Source organism: Sylvia atricapilla, chromosome 22 (assembly GCF_009819655.1).
Source record: "Sylvia atricapilla isolate bSylAtr1 chromosome 22, bSylAtr1.pri, whole genome shotgun sequence".
Classification (NCBI taxonomy): domain Eukaryota; kingdom Metazoa; phylum Chordata; class Aves; order Passeriformes; family Sylviidae; genus Sylvia; species Sylvia atricapilla.
The window spans coordinates 2,353,674-2,377,681 of record NC_089161.1 but is presented as its reverse complement, the minus strand read 5'-3'; the positions used below and the strand labels follow the sequence as shown (position 1 = coordinate 2,377,681).

At 44.2% G+C, this 24,008-nt stretch overlaps 2 protein-coding genes across 5 annotated transcripts; one reads left to right on the top strand and one right to left on the bottom strand.

The window, feature by feature from the left end:
• Positions 1-11,001: 11,001 nt before the first annotated feature.
• PEX10 (peroxisomal biogenesis factor 10) lies at positions 11,002-14,658 on the top strand. Of its 3 annotated transcripts, none has more exons than XM_066334189.1 (6): positions 11,004-11,193; positions 11,354-11,434; positions 11,903-12,309; positions 12,987-13,162; positions 13,481-13,613; positions 13,874-14,099. In XM_066334189.1, exons 1-6 carry the CDS (start codon positions 11,085-11,087, stop codon positions 13,943-13,945), a joined length of 978 nt encoding a protein of 325 aa, XP_066190286.1. In that variant the 5' UTR covers positions 11,004-11,084; the 3' UTR covers positions 13,946-14,099. The 3 variants fall into 3 exon arrangements, with proteins under 3 accessions (XP_066190284.1, XP_066190286.1, XP_066190285.1); XM_066334188.1 differs by having other exon boundaries at positions 11,005-11,193; positions 13,478-13,613; XM_066334187.1 differs by lacking the exon at positions 13,481-13,613 and having other exon boundaries at positions 11,002-11,193; positions 13,874-14,658.
• Positions 14,659-16,349: 1,691 nt separating this feature from the next.
• RER1 (retention in endoplasmic reticulum sorting receptor 1) lies at positions 16,350-23,754 on the bottom strand. Of its 2 annotated transcripts, XM_066334192.1 has the most exons (8): positions 23,611-23,754; positions 23,103-23,220; positions 20,409-20,494; positions 19,766-19,870; positions 18,800-18,899; positions 18,226-18,304; positions 17,984-18,119; positions 16,350-17,194 (listed from the first exon to the last, which is right to left on the bottom strand). In XM_066334192.1, the coding sequence occupies exons 3-8, from the start codon at positions 20,487-20,489 to the stop codon at positions 17,105-17,107; spliced, it is 591 nt and encodes a 196-aa protein (XP_066190289.1). In that variant the 5' UTR covers positions 20,490-20,494; positions 23,103-23,220; positions 23,611-23,754; the 3' UTR covers positions 16,350-17,104. The 2 variants fall into 2 exon arrangements, with proteins under 2 accessions (XP_066190289.1, XP_066190287.1); XM_066334190.1 differs by lacking the exon at positions 23,103-23,220 and having other exon boundaries at positions 23,611-23,753.
• Positions 23,755-24,008: the final 254 nt, after the last annotated feature.

The window sequence follows — 24,008 nt, the reverse complement described above, 5'->3', positions numbered from 1 at the left end:
GCTAGAGCATCTGCCTGTTTGAAGCTGTACCTCACTCCTTGTCTTTGGTCCCTCATTCAGCTTCTTTGGGAAGTCACTTCCTCCCTGCCATTATCTTTTCACCAAGCCCCACCTTCCCCATTCCGGTGCTGTTAAATCCTCCTCTGTTCAGAGGGAGCATCAGTCAGTGAAGTAACACCCTTATGTGGAGCCAAACGCACAGCAACTTAATCTAAAGGACAGCAGTGCTTGGCAATAGTCATCCTGTAAAAATTCGGTGTCATTACAGTAATTTGTCTCTACATTCAAATGAGAAATATCTCACAGGGGATCCTGTGGCTTTGCAATAGTTACGGGCATCTCAGATAGTGACACTTATTTGGCAAAGAAATCTTTATTATATCAAAACTCAAATTATGAACTTAAGGCAGATTTCAAAAGCTGACTGGATTGAGAAGTGAGGAAGGTAATAGATTAACAAAGATACATCCTGTGCCCCCCAAATATCCATTCTTGTAGGTTCTGTCACTTGTCCCTGCAATTGTATCCCTTCATCATTCCCTGACATACAGAATTAGGTAAAAGAATACAGAGCAAAAATTCAGCTTTAGACTGAGCAAAATCAATCCATACATATCCATGTATTCATTTAATACATTTCATGTAGTTATTTTGTGCATCACAAAATAAATTGTTTTTTTCCTTTAGGTTAATCCTTGAACTGATACCAAAAATACCCTTACATACACCGAGCTGACTTGTTTTATTTAGAATGGAACACAAAGGAGATGTTAGAAGGCACGTCAGTATTTATATCAACTTGTCCTGTGAAAAAGCCAAAACTGCACCAAATAGCATTTCTGGAGCTGTTCAATTGCAAGCTCTGGGCAGATACTTCTGCAGATGAGAGGCACTGCCTCAGTTATCATCTCCTTTGGTCATCTGGGCAACTCCTGACCACAATTTTATAGCCACTAGCCACAAAGTGCAATTCCTGGTACCTGTGCACTGAATGTTTGACCCTGGATTAACCCAGGAAGCCACAGCTCATAGGACAGAAGAAACTGTTTTAACATCAAGACAAGATCAGCCCATTTCCTTTGCAGAAAGCCGAACTGGTGGGTAGTTACTTTGCAGACTCTCACCTCTTTGCCTCAGGGCTTTTTTGAAAGGCCATTTCCTTTGTAGGAAGTTCAATCACTGTGACTCATTAGACACCAAAGAACATATCCATGAGGGCGAGAAAGACTGAATGGGCACGGGTGTTCCTGCTGGTGCCAGAGCAGCATCACTCCAGTGAAAGCAGATGAGCTTTACATTGATGTGGCTCGTTAAATATTTTATTGTCTCGAGTTATGTCAAATTCATGTTCTTTATGCTTCGTTGTGATCTGAAAGTGAACCTACTTTGAGGAAGCTGATCTCTGAATGTTTTCACTTTCCATGCTAAAGATGTTCTTCCTGCACTCAGTCCCACTTTTTACAGCTTCCTACAGATCCTCAGAGTTCCCTTCCTCCCCTCCCTCTCTTCACCATACCTGTGTTGGTAAAATATAAGAGCCGAGCCCCTCTTCCCCATAATTCCTACACAGCCGATGGAAAAGTACACAGTGAATCCCTAAAAATACAGATTGGTATCTCAGAACAATATCCAGGGGCCAGATTTCCTATTAAAGTAAATGAAAGAAGCTCAGTTGGCTTTCCTGGAAAATTCATTGTGCAGGTTGTATGATGGAAAATACCAGCTGCACTGTCTGGAAACACCTCACCTCTGTTACAGTAAGAACCAGGCTGGCTCTGAGAACAGCACTGCTCATTGACAGAAGACATCAAACAGCCAAAAGAGAGCAACTGTATCTGTTCAGACCTCATGAACAAGATTTAAACTGTCGGCTCAGGCTGAGAGCCCTACCTGAGATTATTGTGTGAGGCTCTGTATTCCCTCGGAAAAAAGGACTTAAAACCCTAGAGGCAGGATCTGTATCACTTACAGACAATAAAAGCTGTGTACAGCATTAACAATTCCCTAGCCATTTTTATATCACTGTAGTATTTAGAGCTTAACCCCACAAGACCTGCTTTTGTTCAGGGAGGTTTTGTGTGGCATCCACAGAACTCAGACAAGCTCTGATATCCTCCCAGGACAGATACACTGACACCATGGATGAAACACACAAAAACCAAGGCATCAACTGAAGCTGAATAGTTTGATCGGGAAGCAGATCAATGGATAAAAGATCAAAGTGCCATCAAATGGGAAGGGAAAAAAAAAATAATAATCCTTTAAAGCATTTAAATGTGAGAGCTGGGATTTGCTTTAAGGCGCAGCGTGGTTTGCCGGTGCCGCGCTGCTCATTTGAAGGAATGCAGCTCCATGGAGCGGGGAATGGCAGGGAGATGATAACCCGCACGCCCAGGCACGTCAGCGCACAGGCAGCGCTGCTCCCGGGGAGAGGAGGCTGCTCCAGCCCCGCGGAGCGAGGGCTCAGCCCACACCTTTGGGTGTGAGCCCGCTTTCGTCTTCCCAAAGGACGGGGAGACTCACAACACCGGCGTGCGACAGGGTCCCGCGGCAAACGACTCGGTTTGAAAAGGAGAAAGTGAAGAAAAGGCAGTGAAGAGGACGTCAGAATCCCTTTCTGGCAGGCTGGTGTGTTCACCTTCACCCAGAACAGAGTCATCCCACTTAAAAGGAATACTTAAGGAATTTGTCAGCTTTTCCTCACCCGCCCCTCACAGCCTGAGCTGGAGCTGCACTTGCAGGAGCCCTGCATTTTTGTTGGGTGATGTAACTGAATATTCCTTATGCAAGTAAGCAGACTTATTATTAAATCCAAATTATTTATTTCATGTTTGTATGGGCCACGTCATACGACTTCAGCGTTCACTTCATGAAACAAAAGGTGACATTTGTAACAATTTCTATCTATAGGGATAGACTTGTTTGTAATCCCCTGCCCTATTTATCCTGAATTGCCAGGACCCCTCTCGGTTTCACCATCATTCCTTGTCACCAGGCAGTTCCCAGACCTGTCTGAAGTGACAATGGAAACACAGCAGCCTCTTGCTTCTGAAGAACATTTACATTTTGCATTAGCAAGGGAGAACCGGCAATTTCTATTAAGAGGCAAAAGGAACTAATTAAGCAGAGCTCTAAATCTCATCCAATAGCTTGGCTCAAAAGAACTTTGAAAATAAAAGTTACATACTCTAGACCACAAAAAGCAAAGAGCCTCAGAGAAGAAATGAGAGGAGGAAGATCTCCTTGTTAGGAGACAGACGGGAAGTGAGGAGTGCTGGAAAAGGAGGGGTGAGGAGTGCTGCACTTGGGAATTTGTGAGTCATACCCAGGAGAGACCATGGGCCCCAATGCCACTTGTAATCAGATCTATCATACTAATAATGTCCATGCTGCCAGTTGTGCTGGCAGTCTTGGTCACTCTCCACAAGTCTGATAATTTTTTTCTTCAATTTCATGTGAATGAGGAGGAATTTCTTTTAAGAATAACATCTTTAATCAAACTGCTTTAATTCTGTACAGCAGCTTACTGCTGCACTGATGAATCTCTTGGATATTAAGGAATAATTTATGCTGGCGGAGGTACAGAAAAGGTGGCAACTTGTGTTCCCCTTTCACAAGTCAGTGGCAAACATCAGCTTGCTCCTGAGGGTGCTGGTAGGGCCAAACACAAGAGACAGGCAGACAGACACTAAGAGAATATTACAAACAAGAAAAACACGCTTGTGCTTGGCAACTTCAAGAGGACGCTGAAGTTTTCTTTTTTTTTTTCTTTTTTTTTTCGCCAAAACCAATTTCTTAAATGATGAATCTCTTTCTCTATTAGCAGGAATGGGTCTTGGAACACCCAATCTACCCTCATTTTTTTGTCAAACAGAGAACAATGACGTGCACACATGGGAATTACAAGGCAGCAAGTCTTTAGGGCCTGATCCAATAAATATCAAAGTACAGCTCTGCTTCCCTCTCCGCCTTATCATGGACTTTAGTACTTGGTTAGTCAATAAATAACATTACTTCATTTCACTCAGTCTAAACCCACAGGAGGGGTAGAAGTGGGATAGGTCACTTTATACTGTAGGAGACAAAAACCTGTTAAGCTGTTTAAACAGAAAATCTTTCACATAGTCTTTTGCAGCAATGCCACCAAATAATGCCATTGTAACTCATCCCAAAGTTGTGGTTTTGAGGTTCTTCTCTGCAGGCTATAGAACTTCTTCCAGGCACCTCAATTGCAGCTGCTATTGTTTCCTCAGGCTCCATTCCTTAACTTTTTTTTCTTAATTTTCTTCTTTTTTTTTAATTTTTTAATTAAATAAAACCTAAATTACACGTTTTCAGGTAAGGGCAGAGAAAACTTCCAGAGAATCCATTCCAGCATCTAAGGGCAGTAGGAAATCTGGAATAACAAGCTGTGTGGGGGGGATATGTTGAAGGGGAGAAGAGGCAGGGAGGAGCTTTTTAAAATTTGTCTCACAGTAACTAATACTGCAAGGAGACCTGAGAGGAGACATCCTCTGAACACCAGACCAAACACAAAAAGTGCTGTTGCAAGTTTGTACATAACGGCCCCTGGCAAACCCCTCAGGGAATGGGAACTGCAGAGCTTGTGCAGCACTTTCAGTCTCTCCCAGGAATGTTAACACGGAGAGATCCATCCCTCACCTTCCCACCTGGCTTCCCCTGTCATGTCTGAGGCAGCCCAGAGCTCCCTGACAACTATGAAGATGTCAGACAATTCTACAGGAGTCATTCCCTAATTAAATGGAAACAAGTGAGGCTGTGATGAGCAATAAAGAATGCGGGCCAAGATCAGAACCAGGTACACCCAAATCAGCCTCTCAAGGCTCTCATGCTGTATTTGTGATGCAGAGGGATCTGAAATTCTCACTCAGGTCATACTTATCTTGATGTCTGCACCCAAAATTTCTCTCAGGACTGCACAGTCTCCTGTAAAAGCAAAAGACAGCAAAGAGCAGGAAGGAAGCTGAGAACTTTGTCTCAGCATGTGCAGAGGTTTGTCACAGCCTGCACTGTGCAGGTTCCTATCCAATGACTCTGCTGGGCACCTGTGTGAGCTGAGGGGAAGCACTCCACCCCCACAAAGGGAAGGCAGATTAAACAATGAATAAGAAGTTTGGAAATTTCCTACAGATTTAGAGTCTGTGCCCTGAGCACTAATGCGGAGAGCAGGATTTCAGTGACTTGCAGCAAAAGCTGGGCTGAGGAGCTGCACACAGTGGCCATGGATGGCTGTGCCCTCAGAACAGGGCTTGGCTCATGAGCTGCAGGGCTTTCCTTCTCTGCCAGCTGGGCCTGGATGCACGGCCAGTACCTGCTGCTGGTGTCACAGCTGCCACCAGGAACTGTCACAGGGGATGGACACAAGGTTTGCCAGCATCCAGTGAGGCCAGAGGTAACGATGGAAGCAGAGGTGAACTCACAAAGCAGGTCAAGACAGTGGAAGAGAAAGAAGATTCAGGCATAACACTGGAAAAATCTATTTCATTATTAAGATCAGATCAATTTCAGCTTATCATGGGAAGAAGTGGGTCATTTCAAAGATAACTGTTGCAGAACTGAGATATCTGGGTGCATGAAAATTGTGTTGCTGTAAGTTCAGATGATCCTTACTAACTGCAATACTATCTTTGCTGAAAAATCTCTTCAGCCTCATCCTCTAACCCACTCAGATTCATTTATACAGTAATTTTCTCAGCCCTTGACAAATTAACAAGAACAAATTCCAGTGATATTCACAAGTACGTTGTCCCCTTTGAGCTATATTTAGGGACTGAGTGCTCTGTATCATTTATTTCAAAACCAAAGTGAGATTGTGCTGTTTTGAAACTATGAGTACAGGACTTTAGAAGAGCCTTGCACACCATGTATTTTATTGCTCTGTTGTTCCTCAGGACCATTCACTAAAATACTCTCAGCCACTTCGGGTTAAAGTATGGAATAGCTTTTAATTCAGAAAAATTACAGAAATGATGAATGAAAACAAAAGCCTTTTCAGACAATGTAGAAGGAACTTGGCTATAAACTGGAATGTTATCGTCCTTTTTTGCAAAGCCAGAATAAACTTGTTCTTTGGCCGAGAATAATCAAAATGTGCTGTATTATAGGAGCTCATCTTGCCAACAGAGTCATTAAATATAAGAGTCAGTGAGCCCTGAGTGTTTCAAGGCTCAGTTATACAGGTTTATATCATAAAACTGGGTATCCCAGAAGCAGTCCTGGTAAAATATTGCTTATTGAATAAAAAGCCCACTGTTAACAGCTCTGCCATGACAAATATTTCTGTATCTGCTCATGGCCTCTACTGTCTGTAATAAACCCTCTGTGCCCAAAGCAGAGCCTGTACCAAGCAGTGCTCCTGCTGAAGAGCTCAGAGCCAAGGTAACATTTCTCCCTGTCCCCAGAGCCAGTCCTGAGGCCACCAGAACACAGTGGCTCTGGCACCACTCAGCCTTGCCCACATTTAGGTAACTCGGTGTCCTCGGCACTCTCCGGCCTCCCCTCACTCTCACGGAACAGCTTCTCACAGCTAATCTCACTGGGCAAAAAGGAATTCTGCCCAGCACGGTTTTTACAGCCTCAGCAAGGACAGAAAAAGCTGTCCCAGTAGACAAAACTTTCACCACATTCTTTTGGACAATAAGTTAGCTTTGAGCCCCATTCTGAACATGGCATCAATTTCCTACCTCAAACCAACCAGCAGTGACTCTTACTCTGCTTCTGTTTTATTTTACAACAGGCAACCTACCTCTGCCATGAAACAGAACATAATTCTAGAAATTATCACCCTGAGGATTCAGGGTATATTTAAGACCTACATGGGAACTCTGAAGCCTGAGGCATTTGGAACATACACAGCCCCAGCAATCTGGCCATCTTTATTATTTGCCACATCTCTGCAATAATTTCCCACATTTTTATGCCAGGAAAGAATTGAAAATTACTTCTCCATAGCCCAAAAGAATGAGCAAATTAAAAAAAAAATTCAAAAATAAAAGCAAGTACACCTTTTCAAAGTGTCCTGCATGTCTTTCCTCACAAGTTAAGACTAGGCTGTTCAGTCACAGAATCAGCCACATTCTATTGCTAAACTGGTATTTTATTTAAATACCTGAAGTTTATTTTACATCCAACCTCTCTTATCCAAGTCGGTTTTCATTTTGGCTCTGCACACCTGGGAAACTCAAGGCTCAGGTTATCTGTTCAGAATGAATGCAGTAGTCCTTCATAAAAAAAGCAGTTGTCCACTTAGAAAAGTCTAAACTTGAGCCACAAATGGGGATTGCTCCACGCCTACAAACCCAGAGAATGTAAAAATTTAGTACTGACAGAATTCCAGGGTTCCTGAACATTTTCATGAATGAGAGAAAGCATGATGAAATAAAACAAGCATTATGCACGATAAAATAAAACAAGCATTAGACATGATGCTCTTTCCATTTTCCCTCTTCCTTTAAAAAAGACAAGAGCAAAAGCAGCAGCAAATTCTGCTACAGCTATAAGGCTTGTGCATGCTCCTGGGGTAGCGTGCCATAAACTTTGTTTCTAACGCCGAAGAGCGAGCAAAAGTGTTAAAATGACACCACAAGGATGGCTGCGAGAGGAAAGTAGCGAAGCAAGGCGAAAGCAAACGCACACACCTTTGTCTGTCCCGGCAGGGCAGTGCAGAAGGGCTGTCCCGGCTTCTGCGTGCGGTGTCCAACCTTCATAACCCGGGCCAGAACCGGGAGGAGAGAGGGAGGGACCTGCCGAGTCCGCCCGAAATCCCGCCCCGCTTTTACATGTGGAGGGCTCTCGGCTTCCCCGATCACAAAGCAGCCTCCCAGCCCCTGTTCAAACAGTTCAGCTCCAGGGTAACAAGTTCAAAGTGGGAGGAGGCAAAAGGAATCGGAGGGTGGTAACAATGCCGAGCAGACGTTTCGCTCCTTTTGCATCCGCAGAACCTGTTCTTCAGGTTGGAAACTGAAACATCTGCCCCGTGCCCTGTTTGAAAGCTGCGCTCCGAACCTCTTGTCTCCTAACAGGTCTGCGAAGGCAAAAATCGGATTTTATGATGCACAGACAAGTAGCCTGTGGGAGGAAAAGTTAATCATTGCTGAGCACCGAGGGGTTTTTACGTTTTGGACTTCCTTGTGGTAACGTCAGGGAAGCAGCTCGTTGCCCTGTCAGGTCTGTTCGAAGGAACAGCAGAGAAGCATGGCACGGAAATTAAGAAACTTGGCTGCAAAAATCTCATAAAAAACCACAGCAGCTTTGTCTTAAGAGATAATGGCGGTGTTCTGAAGTCATCAGCATCAATGAGAATACAAAGAAGAAGAATTAGATTTTCCTGGCAGATCATAGTGCAACAACTAATACAGTATGCATGTGTGTGTTTATATCTATGTATGAATATATATATGAAAGGATATCACAAAATGGAAAGGTTACTTGGCATGCTGCACCTCCTCAGTTCAAAACACACTGACAGGACCTCCAGCCTTCAAAACATCACAAAACGACTTTTACAATATAATAGAATCAGTATAATAAGTCAAAATGGGTATGTACACAGAACTAACACACTTCAAATGTTCTCACATTTGTTGGCAGAGTCCGACCTTCGGCTTTACAAATGGTTTCCAGTCTAATAATTAAGTGGTCATTAATCAGGATTTCAGCTTTGCAAAAAAACTCTCTCGACCTCTTCTTCGGTTTCTTGACCTATAAAATAAGAAAATCATATTTACCCATTTCAGTAAAAGGGCAACAAATATGTTTGGCATTTTTCTTAACAGTGGAGCTGGACGTGTGAGATACACACAGCTTTGCCTTTAAACAAAAATCAAAACATAAGAGACGGGATTGGAATTCTGAACAAAATGATCCAGGGATTGGTCAATTCGTTTCAATTTTTTTTTCAATATTTTTTAAAAATTCTATAATTTCAGGTGGCAGCTTCGAGTTACTCATTTAACAGCAGATCCCCAAGATTTAAGTGTGAGACCGTCCCATTCCAGAGCCCGTTTCCCGAGGGACATTTCCTTGTGCAGGTGCGTCCCCTACTGTTGGACGCCGGAAAATATGCCAGCGTCTTTTATCCCCTAATTCCATTAATTTTACAGCTACAGAGGGAACAATCCGCGATTCCACTATTGCGATACACCCCAACAAATAAAAAACTATTGCGATACACCCTAACAAATAAAAATTGAGTAGCACTTGGAGCAGGGAGGGATTAAGAATGTTTTTCTTATCTGTAAAATTCATCACAGCTTTACTTATCACATACAACTTCTGGTGCAGTTTAATTAGAACTTTGATGCCACGATGTGTGCACCAATAGGCTACTGAAAGGATTACAAATATCCAGTTTATTTGTGGTTATGTTATGTTTGACCACAGGGAGCCTTTCTTTGCTCCTCAGTTAAAAGAAAGGGAAAAAAACCCACCAAGCTCCTGCTGTCCCAGAAATTTCCAGTGAGTTCCTGCCATATCAGTCTGTAACTTCTTCAGGAAAACACCTACCTTAATCCTAGTGAAAGCAGTTTTATCAAATAAATTCATTAAATGTGGAACTGTTTAACTGCCCCTTCAATTCAGCGTGCGGCAAAACTGAATTTATAACAACGGGACATTAAAATACGCTAGGAGAAAAAGAAACGTGTTTTGGCAAAAATAAATGTACCAGACCTCAGAGTGTAAATATATACACACACATGTGGAGGTTGGAAACATTAACAGAATGCTGTTACCTTGGTTAAAATATTATAATTATTTTTAAATGGATTGGTGGGGGTTTTTTTTAGTTTTACAAAAAATTTGGCATTATTTTTAAACATTAAATGCAGGTGCAAGACCCTTATGGCAGCTGGCAGGACTGTGGCTGTCCCTCTCCATCGAGAGGCCAGTGAGCTTTATGGCAAAAGTCACCAGGCAGGAGTCCAGTAAGCTCCTTAAATAAATTAGTAATTTATTCATCAGGAATTCTGATAACACTCCAAATCCCCCCTGTTCCCAGCGGCTGAGCCACAAAGGAACAGCAGACACTGAGGGACTGATTTGGGGGTTCTGGTACAGAAAAAACTCACCAGTTCTCTCACACCCTGGCAGCCTGCAGCTTTATCCCCCTGGCACCAGGATTTTGGAGATGAATACACTGGACATGTTCATGTGTTTGTGTGTGGAGTGGTGTTTGTTGTCTGCCTCAAGCAGAGCTCGCCGGAAAACAAAGGGCAGCTTGTTCAGTTTCCTCAAATAAACAACTCATCTTTGAAGGGAATGCAAGAAGGCTTTCGCAGCTGTTAAAAAAGCAATGTCGGGACACTGGATACACTTTCCTTCTGAATTATGCTGGGGCTGTGGAAGGGCTGCAGCATTTGTACAAGATTGTGGAGTGCTGCACCTGCCTGGGCAGCGGTGATTTGGTGGCTTCCCAGCGAACTGTGATCTGAAACATCACTTTTACTGTTCTTACCACCTCAGCTGTGACCGCGGGGATCCTTCTCCTTCCTTTTCCCGCACCTTTTCCCTTTTTTCCTCACAGCCTCTTCCTCCCCTTTACTCGCCCCTTTTCCTGCCCCTCACTGTCCGTTTCCTCGCCCCTTTTCCTGCCCCTCACAGCCCCTTCCCGCCCCTTTTCCCTCCCCTTACACTCCCTTCCCTCCTATTCCCGCCCCTCACGGGCTCTTCTCCCACCCTTTTTCCACTCTATCCGCCCCTTTTTCCACCTTTTTCCCTACTCTATCCTCCCCTTTTCCCACTTGTTCCGCCCCTTTTCCCACTCTATCCTCCCCTTTTCCACTTGTTTCGCCCATTTTCCCACTCTATCCTCCCCTTTTCCCACTCTATCCTCCCCTTTTCCCACTTGTTCCGCCCCTTTTCCCACTCTATCCTCCCCTTTTCCCACTCTATCCTCCCCTTTTCCCGCCCTTTCGGCTCCCTCAGGGTCGGTGTTTCCCGCCCCCTCGCTGGGCCCCGCCCCTTTCCCCGCCCCTCACTGACGGGATATCCCTGCGCGGGCGGCTGGTGCTCCGCCGCTGCCGCGGCCGCCGTGCCGCCTCAGGCGCCGTGTCCCTCCGCCCGCCATGGCGGCGGCGGCGGGCCCGGCGCGGCTGGTGCGGTGCGGGCAGAAGGACGAGCTGTACCGGGCCGGGCTGCGCAGCGGGGCCGGCACGGCGCTGCGGGGGCTGGCGGGTAATGCCTGCGTGGGGTTGGATCCACCCCGAGCCCTCCCGGGTGTTCCGGGAGCCGCCGCCCGCCCCGCGGCTCTGAGGGGCTGAGGGGGCTGATGGCGAGTCCCGGAGGAATTCCCCGGGAAGGGCTGGGATCAGCACGGATTTGGGGCGTTCCGCAGGTGCCCGGCCCTGGCTGGAGTGGAGGAGGGAGGTGGAGCTGCTCTCCGATGTGGCCTATTTCGTGCTGACCACGCTGTCAGGTAACCTCCTTTTTATCGTTTATCATTTATAAATGATAAAGTAATTTATCATTTTTTATCGTTTCTCCCAACATCTGAAAGCTGAGGGGGCAGTGCCGCGGCCGCTGTGCTGGTCATCACCACCTGAGATTGCCCAAGCAGTTCTTTTCAGTGTTTGGTTTGGATAAATGTCTTCTGGTAAATATCAAACGACGAAATTGTCAGGGTTAGGGTCAAACGCACTTCGTCAACACAGAGAGATGTTCTTCTAAAAGCAATTTTTTACAAAAAAGCAGGAATAGATGACACCATGAAAAGTATCCCTGCTTTAAGCCTAAAACTGGGTGTCACCATGATGCTTATCTTATTTCAACAAATAAAGTAACTAATTCCAAACCTGAGTTGTGGCCTGTCCCCACTGCTCCCCACATCCAGAATGATCCTGCAGTTGCCCTCTCACCCCGTTTCCTGTTGCACACATTTGTTTAGGTTATCAGACTCTGGGAGAAGAGTATGTGAACATCATTCAGGTGGACCCGAGCAAGAAGAAGGTGCCTTCTGTCCTTCGTCGAGCCCTCTTCATTTCCCTGCACACCGTGGTACCCTACTGCCTGGAAAAGGGTCTGATGCACCTGGAACACGAGCTGCAGATGGAGGCTGAGGAATCCAGGGGCCCAGAGAACCCCCCAGCACTTGGTTTTCCCAGCAGGACCTTCATTCGCAGCTGGATTCGGAGGCAGGTTGGGGAATTCACAGAGCAGCAGAAGAAAAGAGCCTCTCAGGTTGTGTATGTCCTTAAACAATCCATCCCTCTGCTGCACCGGCTCCACCTGGCAGTGTTCTACATCCAGGGCACCTTCTATCACCTGTCCAAAAGGATCACTGGGATCTCATATGTAAGTGGTTTTGCTTGAAGATGTGTCCACTGCACAGAATTTTGGCCTCTCCTGGGGTGCCATGTGTGTAAAAGGGATAAGGAATTTGGCTGTGGTTTATTACACAGGCAGAGCAGAGGGGTGAGAGAGAAGGTTTTGCTTCATGTGGGGGGTGATGAGTCCCTGCAGTCAAGAGGTTACACATAATAAACATGAATGTGGTGTCACAAGTTACCTGTGTAACTTCAGTCTGTCTGCCACAAATACACTGGAAGTGAGAGGTGATTTGATAAATGCTTGGGAAATACAATTTTGAACAACACATTTAGGTAGCACTTTTCTATATGAAGATATTTTTTCATCTTTACGGAAAAATATCAGCCGTACTGACCCAGAAATGTGTACTGATGAAAGAGCTCTCAACAATTCCCAGCATCAGTGTGGGAAAGAGGGGTCTGTTTGCTCAGAGATATATAACACCAAACCAATTAAACCTGCAATTTTTATGGGCAGACAGCAGCTAAGTCTAGCCTGACTGAAGGTGGTTACATGTCTTGAGAGACAGCTGGCTGAGTAGTCATAAAATGTCAATTTTTTTGAACAGAATGAGAATCCCAAATCAAGTTTATTGCAGATGGGGAGAGGGGGGAAGTTTCCTAAAACCACAGTAACAAAACATCTTTCTGTGAATTCTGTAGCTGCATTTTGGAGGACTGCAAGGAGAAGATCAGAGTATCCGATCAAGCTACAAGTTCCTTGGAATAATTTCACTCTTCCACCTTCTGCTGACCATTGGAGTTCAGATGTACAGCTTCAAACAGAAGCAGAGAGCAAGGCAGGAGTGGAGGCTGCACCGCAGCCTTGCTCACCACAAGTAAGAGCTGGTTCTTACTTCCTAGGAGAGAGGTGGGAATGTCACAGCTGTCATGAACAGGGACAGCTCAGGAGTGACCAATTCAGGTTACAAATCTGATGTAATGTAACATTTAATTAATTAGCAAAACTAATTCCTCACTGTTTTGCGCATGTCTGACTTCATGCTTTGGTGGGTTTTTTTGGTGAGGTTTTGCGGGGTTTTTTTTGAGACCTTGATGAAAAGGGTTGATACTTGAGCAGGGGGTTTACTTCAGGCTGGTGCTGCATGTCTGACAAGCAGGGTAAGCGCAATTAACCCCCCTGTGTTAATCAGAAGCAGGGGCAAGGAGGCGGCCGCGGGGCGCCAGTCGCGCTGCACGCTGTGCCTGGAGGAGCGGAGGCACAGCACAGCCACCCCCTGTGGGCACCTCTTCTGCTGGGAGTGCATCACGGCCTGGTGCAACACCAGGGTGAGTACACAGCCCACACACACTGCAAGGTGCCCCCAGCCTGCTGGGATGCCCTGGCTCTCACTGAGGCACCCAGAGCTCACCAGCACCTAGAGAGTTGAAATACACTGACAGTTACATAGGTGACGTTAAACTGGGCCAGCTCAGGGGAGCTCGTACCACAGCTGGGACTGAAAATTGTTTTCTGAAAGTAGCTAAACAGTTCTATTCATTTTTTTTAATAGAACTATCCAGTGTGTCCATCCCTTTTCTTTCTGTAGGCAGAATGTCCACTGTGCAGAGAGAAGTTTCATCCTCAGAAACTCATCTACCTACGGCACTACCAAATGTAAAGGGAACCTCTTCTGTCTCCTGACGAGGGCCCCAGCTCATACTCTCATACTTGTCCTTGAGTTGGTCCAAGAAAAGGCTTTATTCAACTGGAAACTGCCTGTGCAAGGTGGCACTACATTCCTGTGCAACAGAATAAAGCTATTTCTGCTTCTACTCTTCTGCCTCTTCTGATGTAGCTCTTGACCATATTAAAAATGGGTTTCTAAAAAATGCTTAACACAAGTTTAATATTTTTTTTTCATTTTGGACAATGGATAACTGAATTTTTCATTCTTAAAATACAAGTGTAAATGAGTCCTCCAGTCTTCTATAACATCCTTAAGGTATTAATAAAACTCCATTATTTAATCTTAAGAATCCGTTCTCCTGTAACATCATAATGTCCGTGCTGTGGACTTCAGGGGCAGAGAACAGAAGCTGTACACAAAGCCTGAGTTTTAAGTGCAGTGGTAGTTCTGGTTATAAATGCCATGTGCCATTGTGTTTGCAAATAAAGCAGGGTTCTGTGATTTGACAATCTGTGAGATCTGCTTAGATCAACAGGAACAACAAATGCAAAGCCCCAGCAATGCAGATTGTGCACACTGGTCTGTTCACACTCAGCTTCCAAACCCAGGTTTTCCCATCACTATTAGCAATGGAAATTTTTCAGGTTATTCCAGACACTGAGGCCACATCAATATAACAAGAGGTGTTTTCCAAAGCCCAGGAGTGTTACCAATATCCCTGAAGCATGATAGAAGATGCAGAAGATCAATTTATTTGTATTTTTCAAATACAGGTAGGAAAAAGAACGCAGGTGGTCCAGCCTGTGCATCATGAGTTACAGTTTCAGTAAATCTTTCAAAAATGGCACTGAATGTTGACTCAGGGGCAGGGCCAGGTATGCTTCATTAAAAGCACTTTTAAGATGGGTATTTGTGCTGCAGAGATCCTGGTTATCCAGCTAATAATTAAACCTCCAAGTGTTATCATAATAACCCAGTAAATTAACTTTTCATCGTATCTATAACTGGAATAAAAAATAGTTGCTGGTAACTATGTGAACACTTCATCATCACTACAAAAGTGATACCATCCCTTCTCACACCAGAAAACTTTGAGGCATTCCTCACCTATTAAACTGTCAAGGCAACAGTGGAAGAAAAATAATCCATATCACAAATCAGAACAGACTAAGGAAATCACTGCCTCAGCTCCTTCCTAAAACAGTAAGGAAAAACATTTTGTTGCACATGAAAACACACAGGAAGAAACTGGTGACTGGGAAGTGCTTTTGAAACTGTCCAGCCAAGTTTTTTCATGCATTCTTTAAGGGGAATTAATTTTTAACATTTTTAAGTGACACAGCAGAGCAAAGTTGAACAAAATGCCAGCAGACTTGCCTGGCCATGACAGGCTGAGATGCAGCCACAGCTGGGGAACGGCACTGTTAGTGCAAACAGCTCCTGAAATCCATGTTGGAAAACTTCATCCCACTGGATGCAGGGCATCTGCCTTCCCAAAAGGAAGGCATCAATCTAAACTTCAAAACAAAGTTTAGGTAAAAACGTCAGATTTGCAATGGATGTCATTAGCACCCTTGTTTAGTAGGAGTCATCCCAGTTGGTAATTTTAGTATTAATGTCACATTTTTCTCCCTGGTTCGTCCATATTCCGAAACTCCAGCAAGTCTAAAAACAACTCCAAGTCAAGGCTTTCAGGTTTTCAGGCACAAACTATGAGCATCCACAACTGCAATGTTTATTATGACCATTCTGGGTGCTGTCTCTCTAATTTTAAGTGCTTACACTCCTGTTTTCCACACTGCTAATAAAACACACGCAGACCAACAAAAAGCCACAGGTCAATGTCAGCTAAAACGACCTGTCACTTTCCCAGGATTACTGAACTCCAGAGCTCCACAAAACCTTTATTTGACAAAATCAGAAGTAAAGGTGCCTACATTTATTTTCCAATCAGCTGTCTGCTGAAGCTGCTGAATTCCATTCAGAATCTTCCAAGAGCTAATCCTTTCCTACCTTCTGCAAGTGAATGCTCCCTAAGGAGTTGAAAAAGGCATTGCATGAAGGTAAACTGAGGGCAACCATTATTGAAAAGGAGTCATAAATAGTGTTAAATCCAGAGATGTATATAAAGATAGAGAACAAGTAAAGGGGAACACTGTCTTTTAATAAATTTTGGAATTAAAAAGTCACTTAATAAAACTGCAGTTGTATCACATGAAAAAGTTTACATGCAAGTCATTTATCTCTCTTTTTTTTTCTCCCCCATAAAAAAAGAAAATCTGTTAAAACCCCCACCACTGTCTGTTGTGGCCAGTTTGGGTATGTCCTGTGGGGCTGCATGAAGTCAACTTCAATAATTCAAGAAACCATTAAGTATGAAAGAAACTCCAACTAATAACAATTAAAATATATATTTTTATAATTCCAGGTCCTCGAAGGAAATTGTGGTAAGAGTTTGAACAAAGTTCTGAGTCATCACGAAAAGAGCCCAATTTTAGCATCTGCTGGGAGATGGAACAGTGAAACTGGCATTAAAACCCAACACAAACGAGTTGCTTTAGAAGCTAAATGAGTATTTTTGCCCTACTGCAAACCCCATAATTTAGTAATTTCTTATTCCTATCTATATTTGTTTGGTTATAACTCAGTAATACCATGCATTTAGGAAACTGGCTTAAGTTCTGCATCTAATTAAGGTCTACTGAATTTTTCTATGAGAACAGCACACGGCCATGAAGCAGAAAACAGCATCACGTGTGCCAGCTTACACTTTCCTCCACAGATGTGCACAGCACTTCAGGGTGATGTTGAGCAGGAGAACTATGTAAAAATATCCAACTCTAGGCCATTAACCTCTCCAGTGCAACGGATCTTGAAAGAAATACATTATCCCAAATCCATGGGATTATCCAAAGTTTCTCCAACTTCTTACGAAAGAGAATAAACTCAATGCAATTTGGTTAGAATGCCAGTTTCCTCGAGAAACTGATATCTCAGATAAAAATAGCAAGATCCTCATAAAATGAAAATTCAACTGCTTTGTCACCACTCTGTTAATCACTTTTATGAAGAAAAAAGGCATTGTTACAATGGCTCAAAATCGTTCCTTTAGTGAGCAGTAGAATTGGTCAACAGGTTGATTGCTTCTTCCTAGCTAGCAAAGGTCTTCCCCACATCCTCTTTCCCTTTGTATTTCCTCTTGCCATGTGTGAAGGGTATATATCTGTACTTTATCATGTGCTGCAAAGAGAAAACAGCAGTTGTTGAGGCAAGAAAGTTACACAGTATTTAGAGAAAAGGGTTTATAATACACACTGTAAATTACTGAGTCCTCCAGAAAGAGAGTTCTTAGTAAAGGTAATGAAATAACTAATCCTACAGCAGTTTAAATCTGATTAGGAGTATGAGAGCAGTTTTATAAATCTCAGATTTTGGGTTAGCCCACAAATTGTACACTACAGTGAAGATTAGTGATTGGGGAACCACAGGAAACTGGTGAGAGCACAGGGGCACTAATTCTTTGCTACCCTTTCATCTTTAAATTACCACTTTGAATCACAGTACCTGTCAAAATTCAGAATGTCTGGGGAAAAAGTTAGGAATTTTTTAAAATTCTAACAAACCATAAGTAATTTGTTAAAATGGTCTGAATTACTTGCCCATGTTTTTCCCCCTTCCCCCATCTATTTTCTCACACCACCTTGTAAAACCTTCCCTTTTCACCCACCAGAGCTGGTTCAACACCTCTGCATCCAGAATTGCCCCAGCAAGTGGATGAGAACCTGCATAAAACCCTGACACTGCACTCTAAAGTCAAAACCTTTTGATAACAAGAATATCGTTTTGTAAAATCTGCTCAACACTGTAAACACGCCCCACCTGAACAATTCATGTTCAAATATTAGTTATTGAAGTTCCTCCAGTAAAATCAGTGTGTGCAGCACATTTAACCCCTGAAGGGCTCCACTGAATGGCCAGTTTGGAGCAGTAAATCCTGACATCCCCAACTCTCTGTTCCTGCCAAGTTACCTTGATTTGCCTCTTCATAGTGATACAAAATAGCATAATGAAGTACATCACAAGGATTGGCCAAAACACAGGAACGTTGAAAGCCTCAAAGAATGTACAGGCCATGGCAACCAGGATTCCTTTAGTGGCAGAGTGCCTGAAAAACAACAGCAACAATTAATCCTTCAAGCCCAGTTACCAATAATGTCATGCAGATATTTGTATTTTTCAAAAACACATCACAGGCAGATGGATCCACTCACCAGAATTTGAATTCTGGGAGCCTTCTAATGAAAGGCCGAAATTCTTCATTTTGCCTTGTAGGTAAGGAAGGACCATCATCTAAAAATAACAGAAAAGAAACCAAACCACAAACCTCCTCACAGTAGTTTTTTACACTATTCAGATTCCAGCTTTTCTTTTACTTTCTATCTTAAGATAGGAAAAACATTCACAAAACAAAACCACACCCAGTTTCCATTGTTACACGTAGATTCCAATTAAGAGTTGCTGGTTTAATGTAAGTTCACATAGATTCCTTAAAATAAATTTAACTTAGGAATGCCAGGCCACTTCAGTCACCATAAGGAGAGCTTAAGTCACATAAACCTCCTTTCAAAACCCAGAAAACTAATACAATATGGAATATATCCAAGTCCCACGAAAAATAACAGATTTTATAGCAACTCTCGATGTTAAGTTGTATAGATTTTTTTCAGGTTTAAAATCACAATGCAGTGCTAAAATTGCATTATCTTTACACGACTGTATCAGACAAAAGGAGCTGGAAGTTCAACCAAGTCTCAAGTGATGGTAGAAAGGAACTTTTCCTCATACCTGAATCTTCCATTAGAGAGGGGTCTACCTTTGGCGACAGGAAAGCTATGAAGAGGTTGAGGTGGTAGATTCCCAAGGCATATGTCACAATGTACCAACCCTGCACAGGGAGGAACAGACAAGGGTAAAATCCTCTTTTTTTTCAAATCAGAAAATCATTTTCTGATACTGATTTTTTTAACAAGATTAAACAAAATTGTGGGTTTTGCTTCCTTGAGAAGCTTTTCTATGTCCTCGTATTAACTGGAAGAATATCAGGATTTGTCAGTGACCAAACAAGTCTTAGAACATGACAAAAAAGCAAATCCCTCATGTAGAGACAGACTGAACATGAAAGCCTGGTCTGGCATACAGGTTCTCTAGGTTCAAAATGTGGACTTCAAAAGTAGTAAAGAGCATAAAACCATCCCTTTTTAAATCATCTTTGCAGCCTTCAGTGTCTGAAATGTTCCCACTACTATGACCTGTGAAGGTTTTGCATTCTGTAATCTTCAGTTTTTGGAAATAACAGTTCCCAAGTTCTTAACTGAACTGCAGACTGGCATGGAACAGAAACATCTGATAATGGGGAATAGTCTGCCCCTGGCCTGCAGGGAGAGAAATGCTGACAAAGCCATTCTCTATGGTTTTCATGACAGAAAGAAACCCCTGGCTCTGAGCATGCTGTTACACAGCTTTAATATAAAAGCAAAAATGTAATTACAACAGTTTTCAGAGATTTATTTTGTGATTTCAGATTGCCATCAGATGAATATCCTCAACTATTCACACATTTTTCTCCCTGCAGCAGCAACTTCCACACCAGCAGGATGTGTCCTCTCTTCAGACCACACAATTTACCCTCTGCCACATGCTGAACAACACACTACACTAAAGCAACAGCACACTTCAAAAACACTCTTAGAACCAAAATTAGGCCAGCAATAATATCTGGAACTACTTCAGCATCAAATGCAGCTGCCTTACCTGCAGTAAATAAACTCTAATCATGTAGATAAAGCTCAGCCCCAACGTTACAATCCATCGCACTGCGGTGTAGGGGGTGGATTTGTCTAACCAGGACTGGTAGATCTAGGAGGAAACACAAAGTGCACAGTCAATAATAAATACTGTCAAACACTTCATGCACAATGGATAAAGCTCATTTGAGGGTAGTATGGGCAAAAGAAAGCGTTTGGGAGGAGTATTTTAGGAAAGAGAGTAAACTTGTGTTCTTTACTATAAATAAGTTACACAGAACTATCCTTATAAGCTTCTATATTTTAACAAAGGAAAAAAAATCCTAATGCTTAGGGCATTGTAAAGCAATTTAAATTTTCTATATTTTATGCAAGTTGCTTCCCTTAAGATGAATTTGAAATGAAATCTGAACACACTCCTCATTTCTGACAGTAACAACATATTTTCACTGTGCAGAGTCACACATATACCCATTAAATATTCCAGTAAGCCATTTACTATAGGTATTTATCTATTTTAAAAGGTTTCAAAAGAAATATTTTGTATAGATCATAGCATTTCAACAACCCAGCCAACACAGCAGTGAGTTCCACAAGCTGCAGTGAGATCTGCTCCTAGAGGAGTCAGAAAAATCCTTCACAAAACCAACCTGTCCAAGTCTTGAGAAAAATCTATAGACCACAGAAGGTTTTCCATGCACAGACTCCCCAATGCTGTCCCCTTCTGACATGGTGGCTGTGGAAACAAAACATGTGACAAGGGAACATTGAAATCCAAAATCTAAACTCAGTGAGGTTTACAGCACATTATCAGAACCAGCATTTACACACAATATTTTTCTGGCTTGTCCTGTTTGAAACAAATTATTCTGACTGAAGTATTCTTAAAGAGAGGACCTTTATGCCAAAGTGAATGAAAATTCCTCATCCAAGAAAGCAAAGAACAGAGTGTTTTACAAAGGCAGGACAGGACCCAGTGTGTTTTGGGGAAGGAAATAAAGAAGCCCATAAGGAAATTCAGGAAGAACCCAGTTGGACATTGTGACCTTGTTAAGGCACAGCCCCTAAGCAGTGAGGCATGAACTGCAGCACCTCCCTCCTGCCACCTCAGTCTCCAAAGAGAAAGAACAAAACCAAAGTAGACTTTTTAAAAAAAAAAAAATCTTCTTAGGATTTTAAATACTGAGTAACTACATAGTGAAGAAAAAAAATCAGGACTCTGAATTTATGGTGTGAGTGGTTTCAGACTCTGCCAGAGCACCAAACCCAAAATGCTGCCCACACTGGAATCATTCAATGAACTTCTCTGTCTTTTGAACACCAAGAGCTGAGCCGTGACAGAAAAGTTTCATACAAGAGCAAAACTGTACAGTCAAAGGGCCTGAACTCAAATAAAAATAATTACCAAAGGGGGTTATTTTTCAGTCCATGCCTCTGCTACCAGTTGAACAGCTTCGTTTTTCTTATCAGTGAGTTTTACAGCTCACTTCAAGACAGAGGCCAAATAAAGTGGATCCTGAGCAGCAGCATTTTGCCACATCACCAAGAGCAATCCCTGGCATTACTTCCTGGAATCCTCCTCTGTGGGTGGGACTTTGTAACTCTGGGATACCGGGAGTACATTCAGCCCTACTCAAAAGCCACATGGGGCAACAGATCTCTATGAAACATTCATAAATTCAAAAGAAGAAAATAACTGTCTTAGAGGCTGCAAGACAGTGACTGCTGCAGAAAGTTTAAGATGAAGGACAATCTGAGGAGGCACAAAACCTTAAAGCTGTGCATCTTCTCTGTAAACATCTGAAAACTACATTCTATGGAATAATTAGAAAGCAGAAAAAAAGGAGAGCTGTTACACTTCAAAGGCCAAGGGGACTCACTAGGAGGCTTCAGGACCTGAGTCCACTTTGATTCAAGCTACAACTAAAAGAAAAGAATCGAGTATAAAGCCATACAATATATACACTCTTCCATTACAGGCAGAAAGAAGTTGTCATTCTTCTCCCCACACTCTGCAGGGCAGAAATTGTTCAGTGCTCTCAGCTGAGCATCATTTGATGCTTTATTTTGGGGTATTTTTTAATGTCCTGAAGTATAAAGCTGTAACAAAAAGTCATTCAATTAATTAGAATCACACAATTTGATCAGAGCATGAAAACTCTTATAGTGTCAAAATTAATTATACAGATATATTCACAGTAAATATGGGTTACAGGCAGACCTTACATGACAACTTTGTAAATGTTATCCTGTGCACAGCAAGTGGAAAATCACGTGTGTGAGGCTACTGAAGGCTTTATGCTGGAGCAGGGGTCTTGCCTGGTGTAAAATACTACATTTTATGTGAATATGTATGATTTTTTTTATCATGCACATTTCTCCAGAGCAGACCAAGAAATACAACAGTTCTACTGAGGAGAAACCTCCCTGGGGATCAGTTTAATGACAAGACACAGACTGGAATTTAAGGTAATATTTCTCATCACATCGAAACTTTGCTGGAGAAACGCCCTGAAATGAACAATTATCAAGAGCAGGAGCCCTTGGCACTACTCTGAGCTCACAGTTAAGAACACTGGGTTGTGTTGGTTTAAGGGAATGTTTACCTAGACAGTTGCAATTTCTCTTTCATAATCACGGAACCATAGAATGATTTGGGTTGGGAGGGACCTTAAAGATCATCCCATTCCACCCCATGGGCAGGGACACCTTCCACCATCCCAGGCTGCTCCAAGCCCCAATGTCCAGCCTGACCCTGGACACTTCCAAGGATCCAGGGGCAGCCCCAGCATCTCTGGGCACCCTGTGCCAGGCCCCACCACCCTCACAGCCAGGAATTCCTTCCCAATATCCCATCTAAGCCTTCCCTCTGGCAGTTTGAAGCCACTCCCCCTTGTCCTGTCACTGCAGGCCACTGTGAAAAGCCTCTCTCCATCTGTCTGTGAATGCACCGTCAGATTCCCCGCCCAGCTGTGAGCTCTCCAGCACAGACAACACACACACGGACATCAGCACAACCCACGGGGGAACAGTCTGCTACCAGCAGAACTCAGACTAAAACAGCGTATTACATATCACAGCAGTTTTCTCTGCTGAAAACACCACATAAGCAGAGGCATGGCCTGAACAATTACGCTTTTCTCCACAACTTGTGGTAATTTCATTGCAAACACCACTGATCCCCGAGTTCTGAAAAGCAGAACCTCCGGCAGTAAGAATATTTACTTTAAGCCTCACATCGTCACACAGAGATACAAAATTTGAGCACAACTCTGCTCATGATACAGATTAAAAATATAAATGAAGCAAGTGACTAACAAAAACACATTACTCATTCAGGTTACCTTATCTCATAGAGGAAATGTCTTTGAAGAGCAACACATTAAGGTGATTTATTAAGAACTGCGTGAATGGACAGCCACGGGGAAACAGCTCATTGGTCGCGCAGATTGGTTTTTCACACTAAAAAAAGGCACTGTTTGATTTTATCCATTGCAACGGCAGCTGAGCAGCACCTGCGCTTTTCGCTTGTGCCCGCAAGCGGGGACTTCCCCTTGGCCGGGCTCTGCGCAGCCCCGGCGCGGCGGGACACTCGGTACAATGAACGGGGGGAGCTGCGCTGCCTCTGCGCGGAGCGGAGCGGGGCGGGGCCGGCAGAGGCGGGACACGAGCCCCGGGAGGCCCCGGCCGGAGCGCCCAGCCCTCAGCAGCCCCCGCGCTCCCGGAGGGGCCGCTCGTTCCAGGCCCCCGCCCGCCTGCCCGCGGGTGTCAGCGCTGCGCCCGGCGGCCCGGAGGCGCGCTGCCCGCTCCCGCTCCCACCCCGCTCCAGCCGCGGTCGGTCCCGGTACTCACAGGCCACCGGGCCGGTCCTGCCTTCCGCTCCCGCCCCTCCACAGACCAATATGGCGGCAGGACGGGGATCTACTTCCGCTTCCGGGGTTCAGGGGCGGGGCACAGCCCCGGTGCTGCCCCGCTATTGGACCCCGGAGCGGGCGGGGCCGCGGCGCCGGGCGGGGCGGCGGGAGGCGTGCGCGGTCCGTGACGGGGGAACGGGGAGCGGGTGGGGCGGTACCGGCTGGGAGCGGGAGGTGTGTGTGTGGCCTGTGAGGCGGGGCGGGATCGGGCGGTACCGGCGCGGACCGAGCGCAGGACAAGACGGGCCGCGTGCCGCTGACCCTGCTCCCCTGAGGGGGGCGCCAGGCCGCTCGCGCAGCCAATGGGAGCGGCTGCTGGGGCGGGCGCGGACGCAC

Coding starts and splice junctions, on each gene's coding strand:
- PEX10 (XM_066334187.1), top strand. CDS start 11,085: ATGGCGGCGGCGGCGGGCCCGGCGCGGCTGGTGCGGTGCGGGCAGAAG. Junction 12,310..12,986: donor GGATCACTGGGATCTCATAT/GTAAGTGGTTTT, acceptor TGAATTCTGTAG/CTGCATTTTGGAGGACTGCA. Junction 13,163..13,873: donor CGCAGCCTTGCTCACCACAA/GTAAGAGCTGGT, acceptor TTCTTTCTGTAG/GCAGAATGTCCACTGTGCAG.
- RER1 (XM_066334192.1), bottom strand. CDS start 20,489: ATGTCAGAAGGGGACAGCATTGGGGAGTCTGTGCATGGAAAACCTTCT. Junction 18,120..18,225: donor CTCCCAGAATTCAAATTCTG/GTGAGTGGATCC, acceptor GTTGTTTTTCAG/GCACTCTGCCACTAAAGGAA. Junction 17,195..17,983: donor CTATGAAGAGGCAAATCAAG/GTAACTTGGCAG, acceptor TTCTCTTTGCAG/CACATGATAAAGTACAGATA.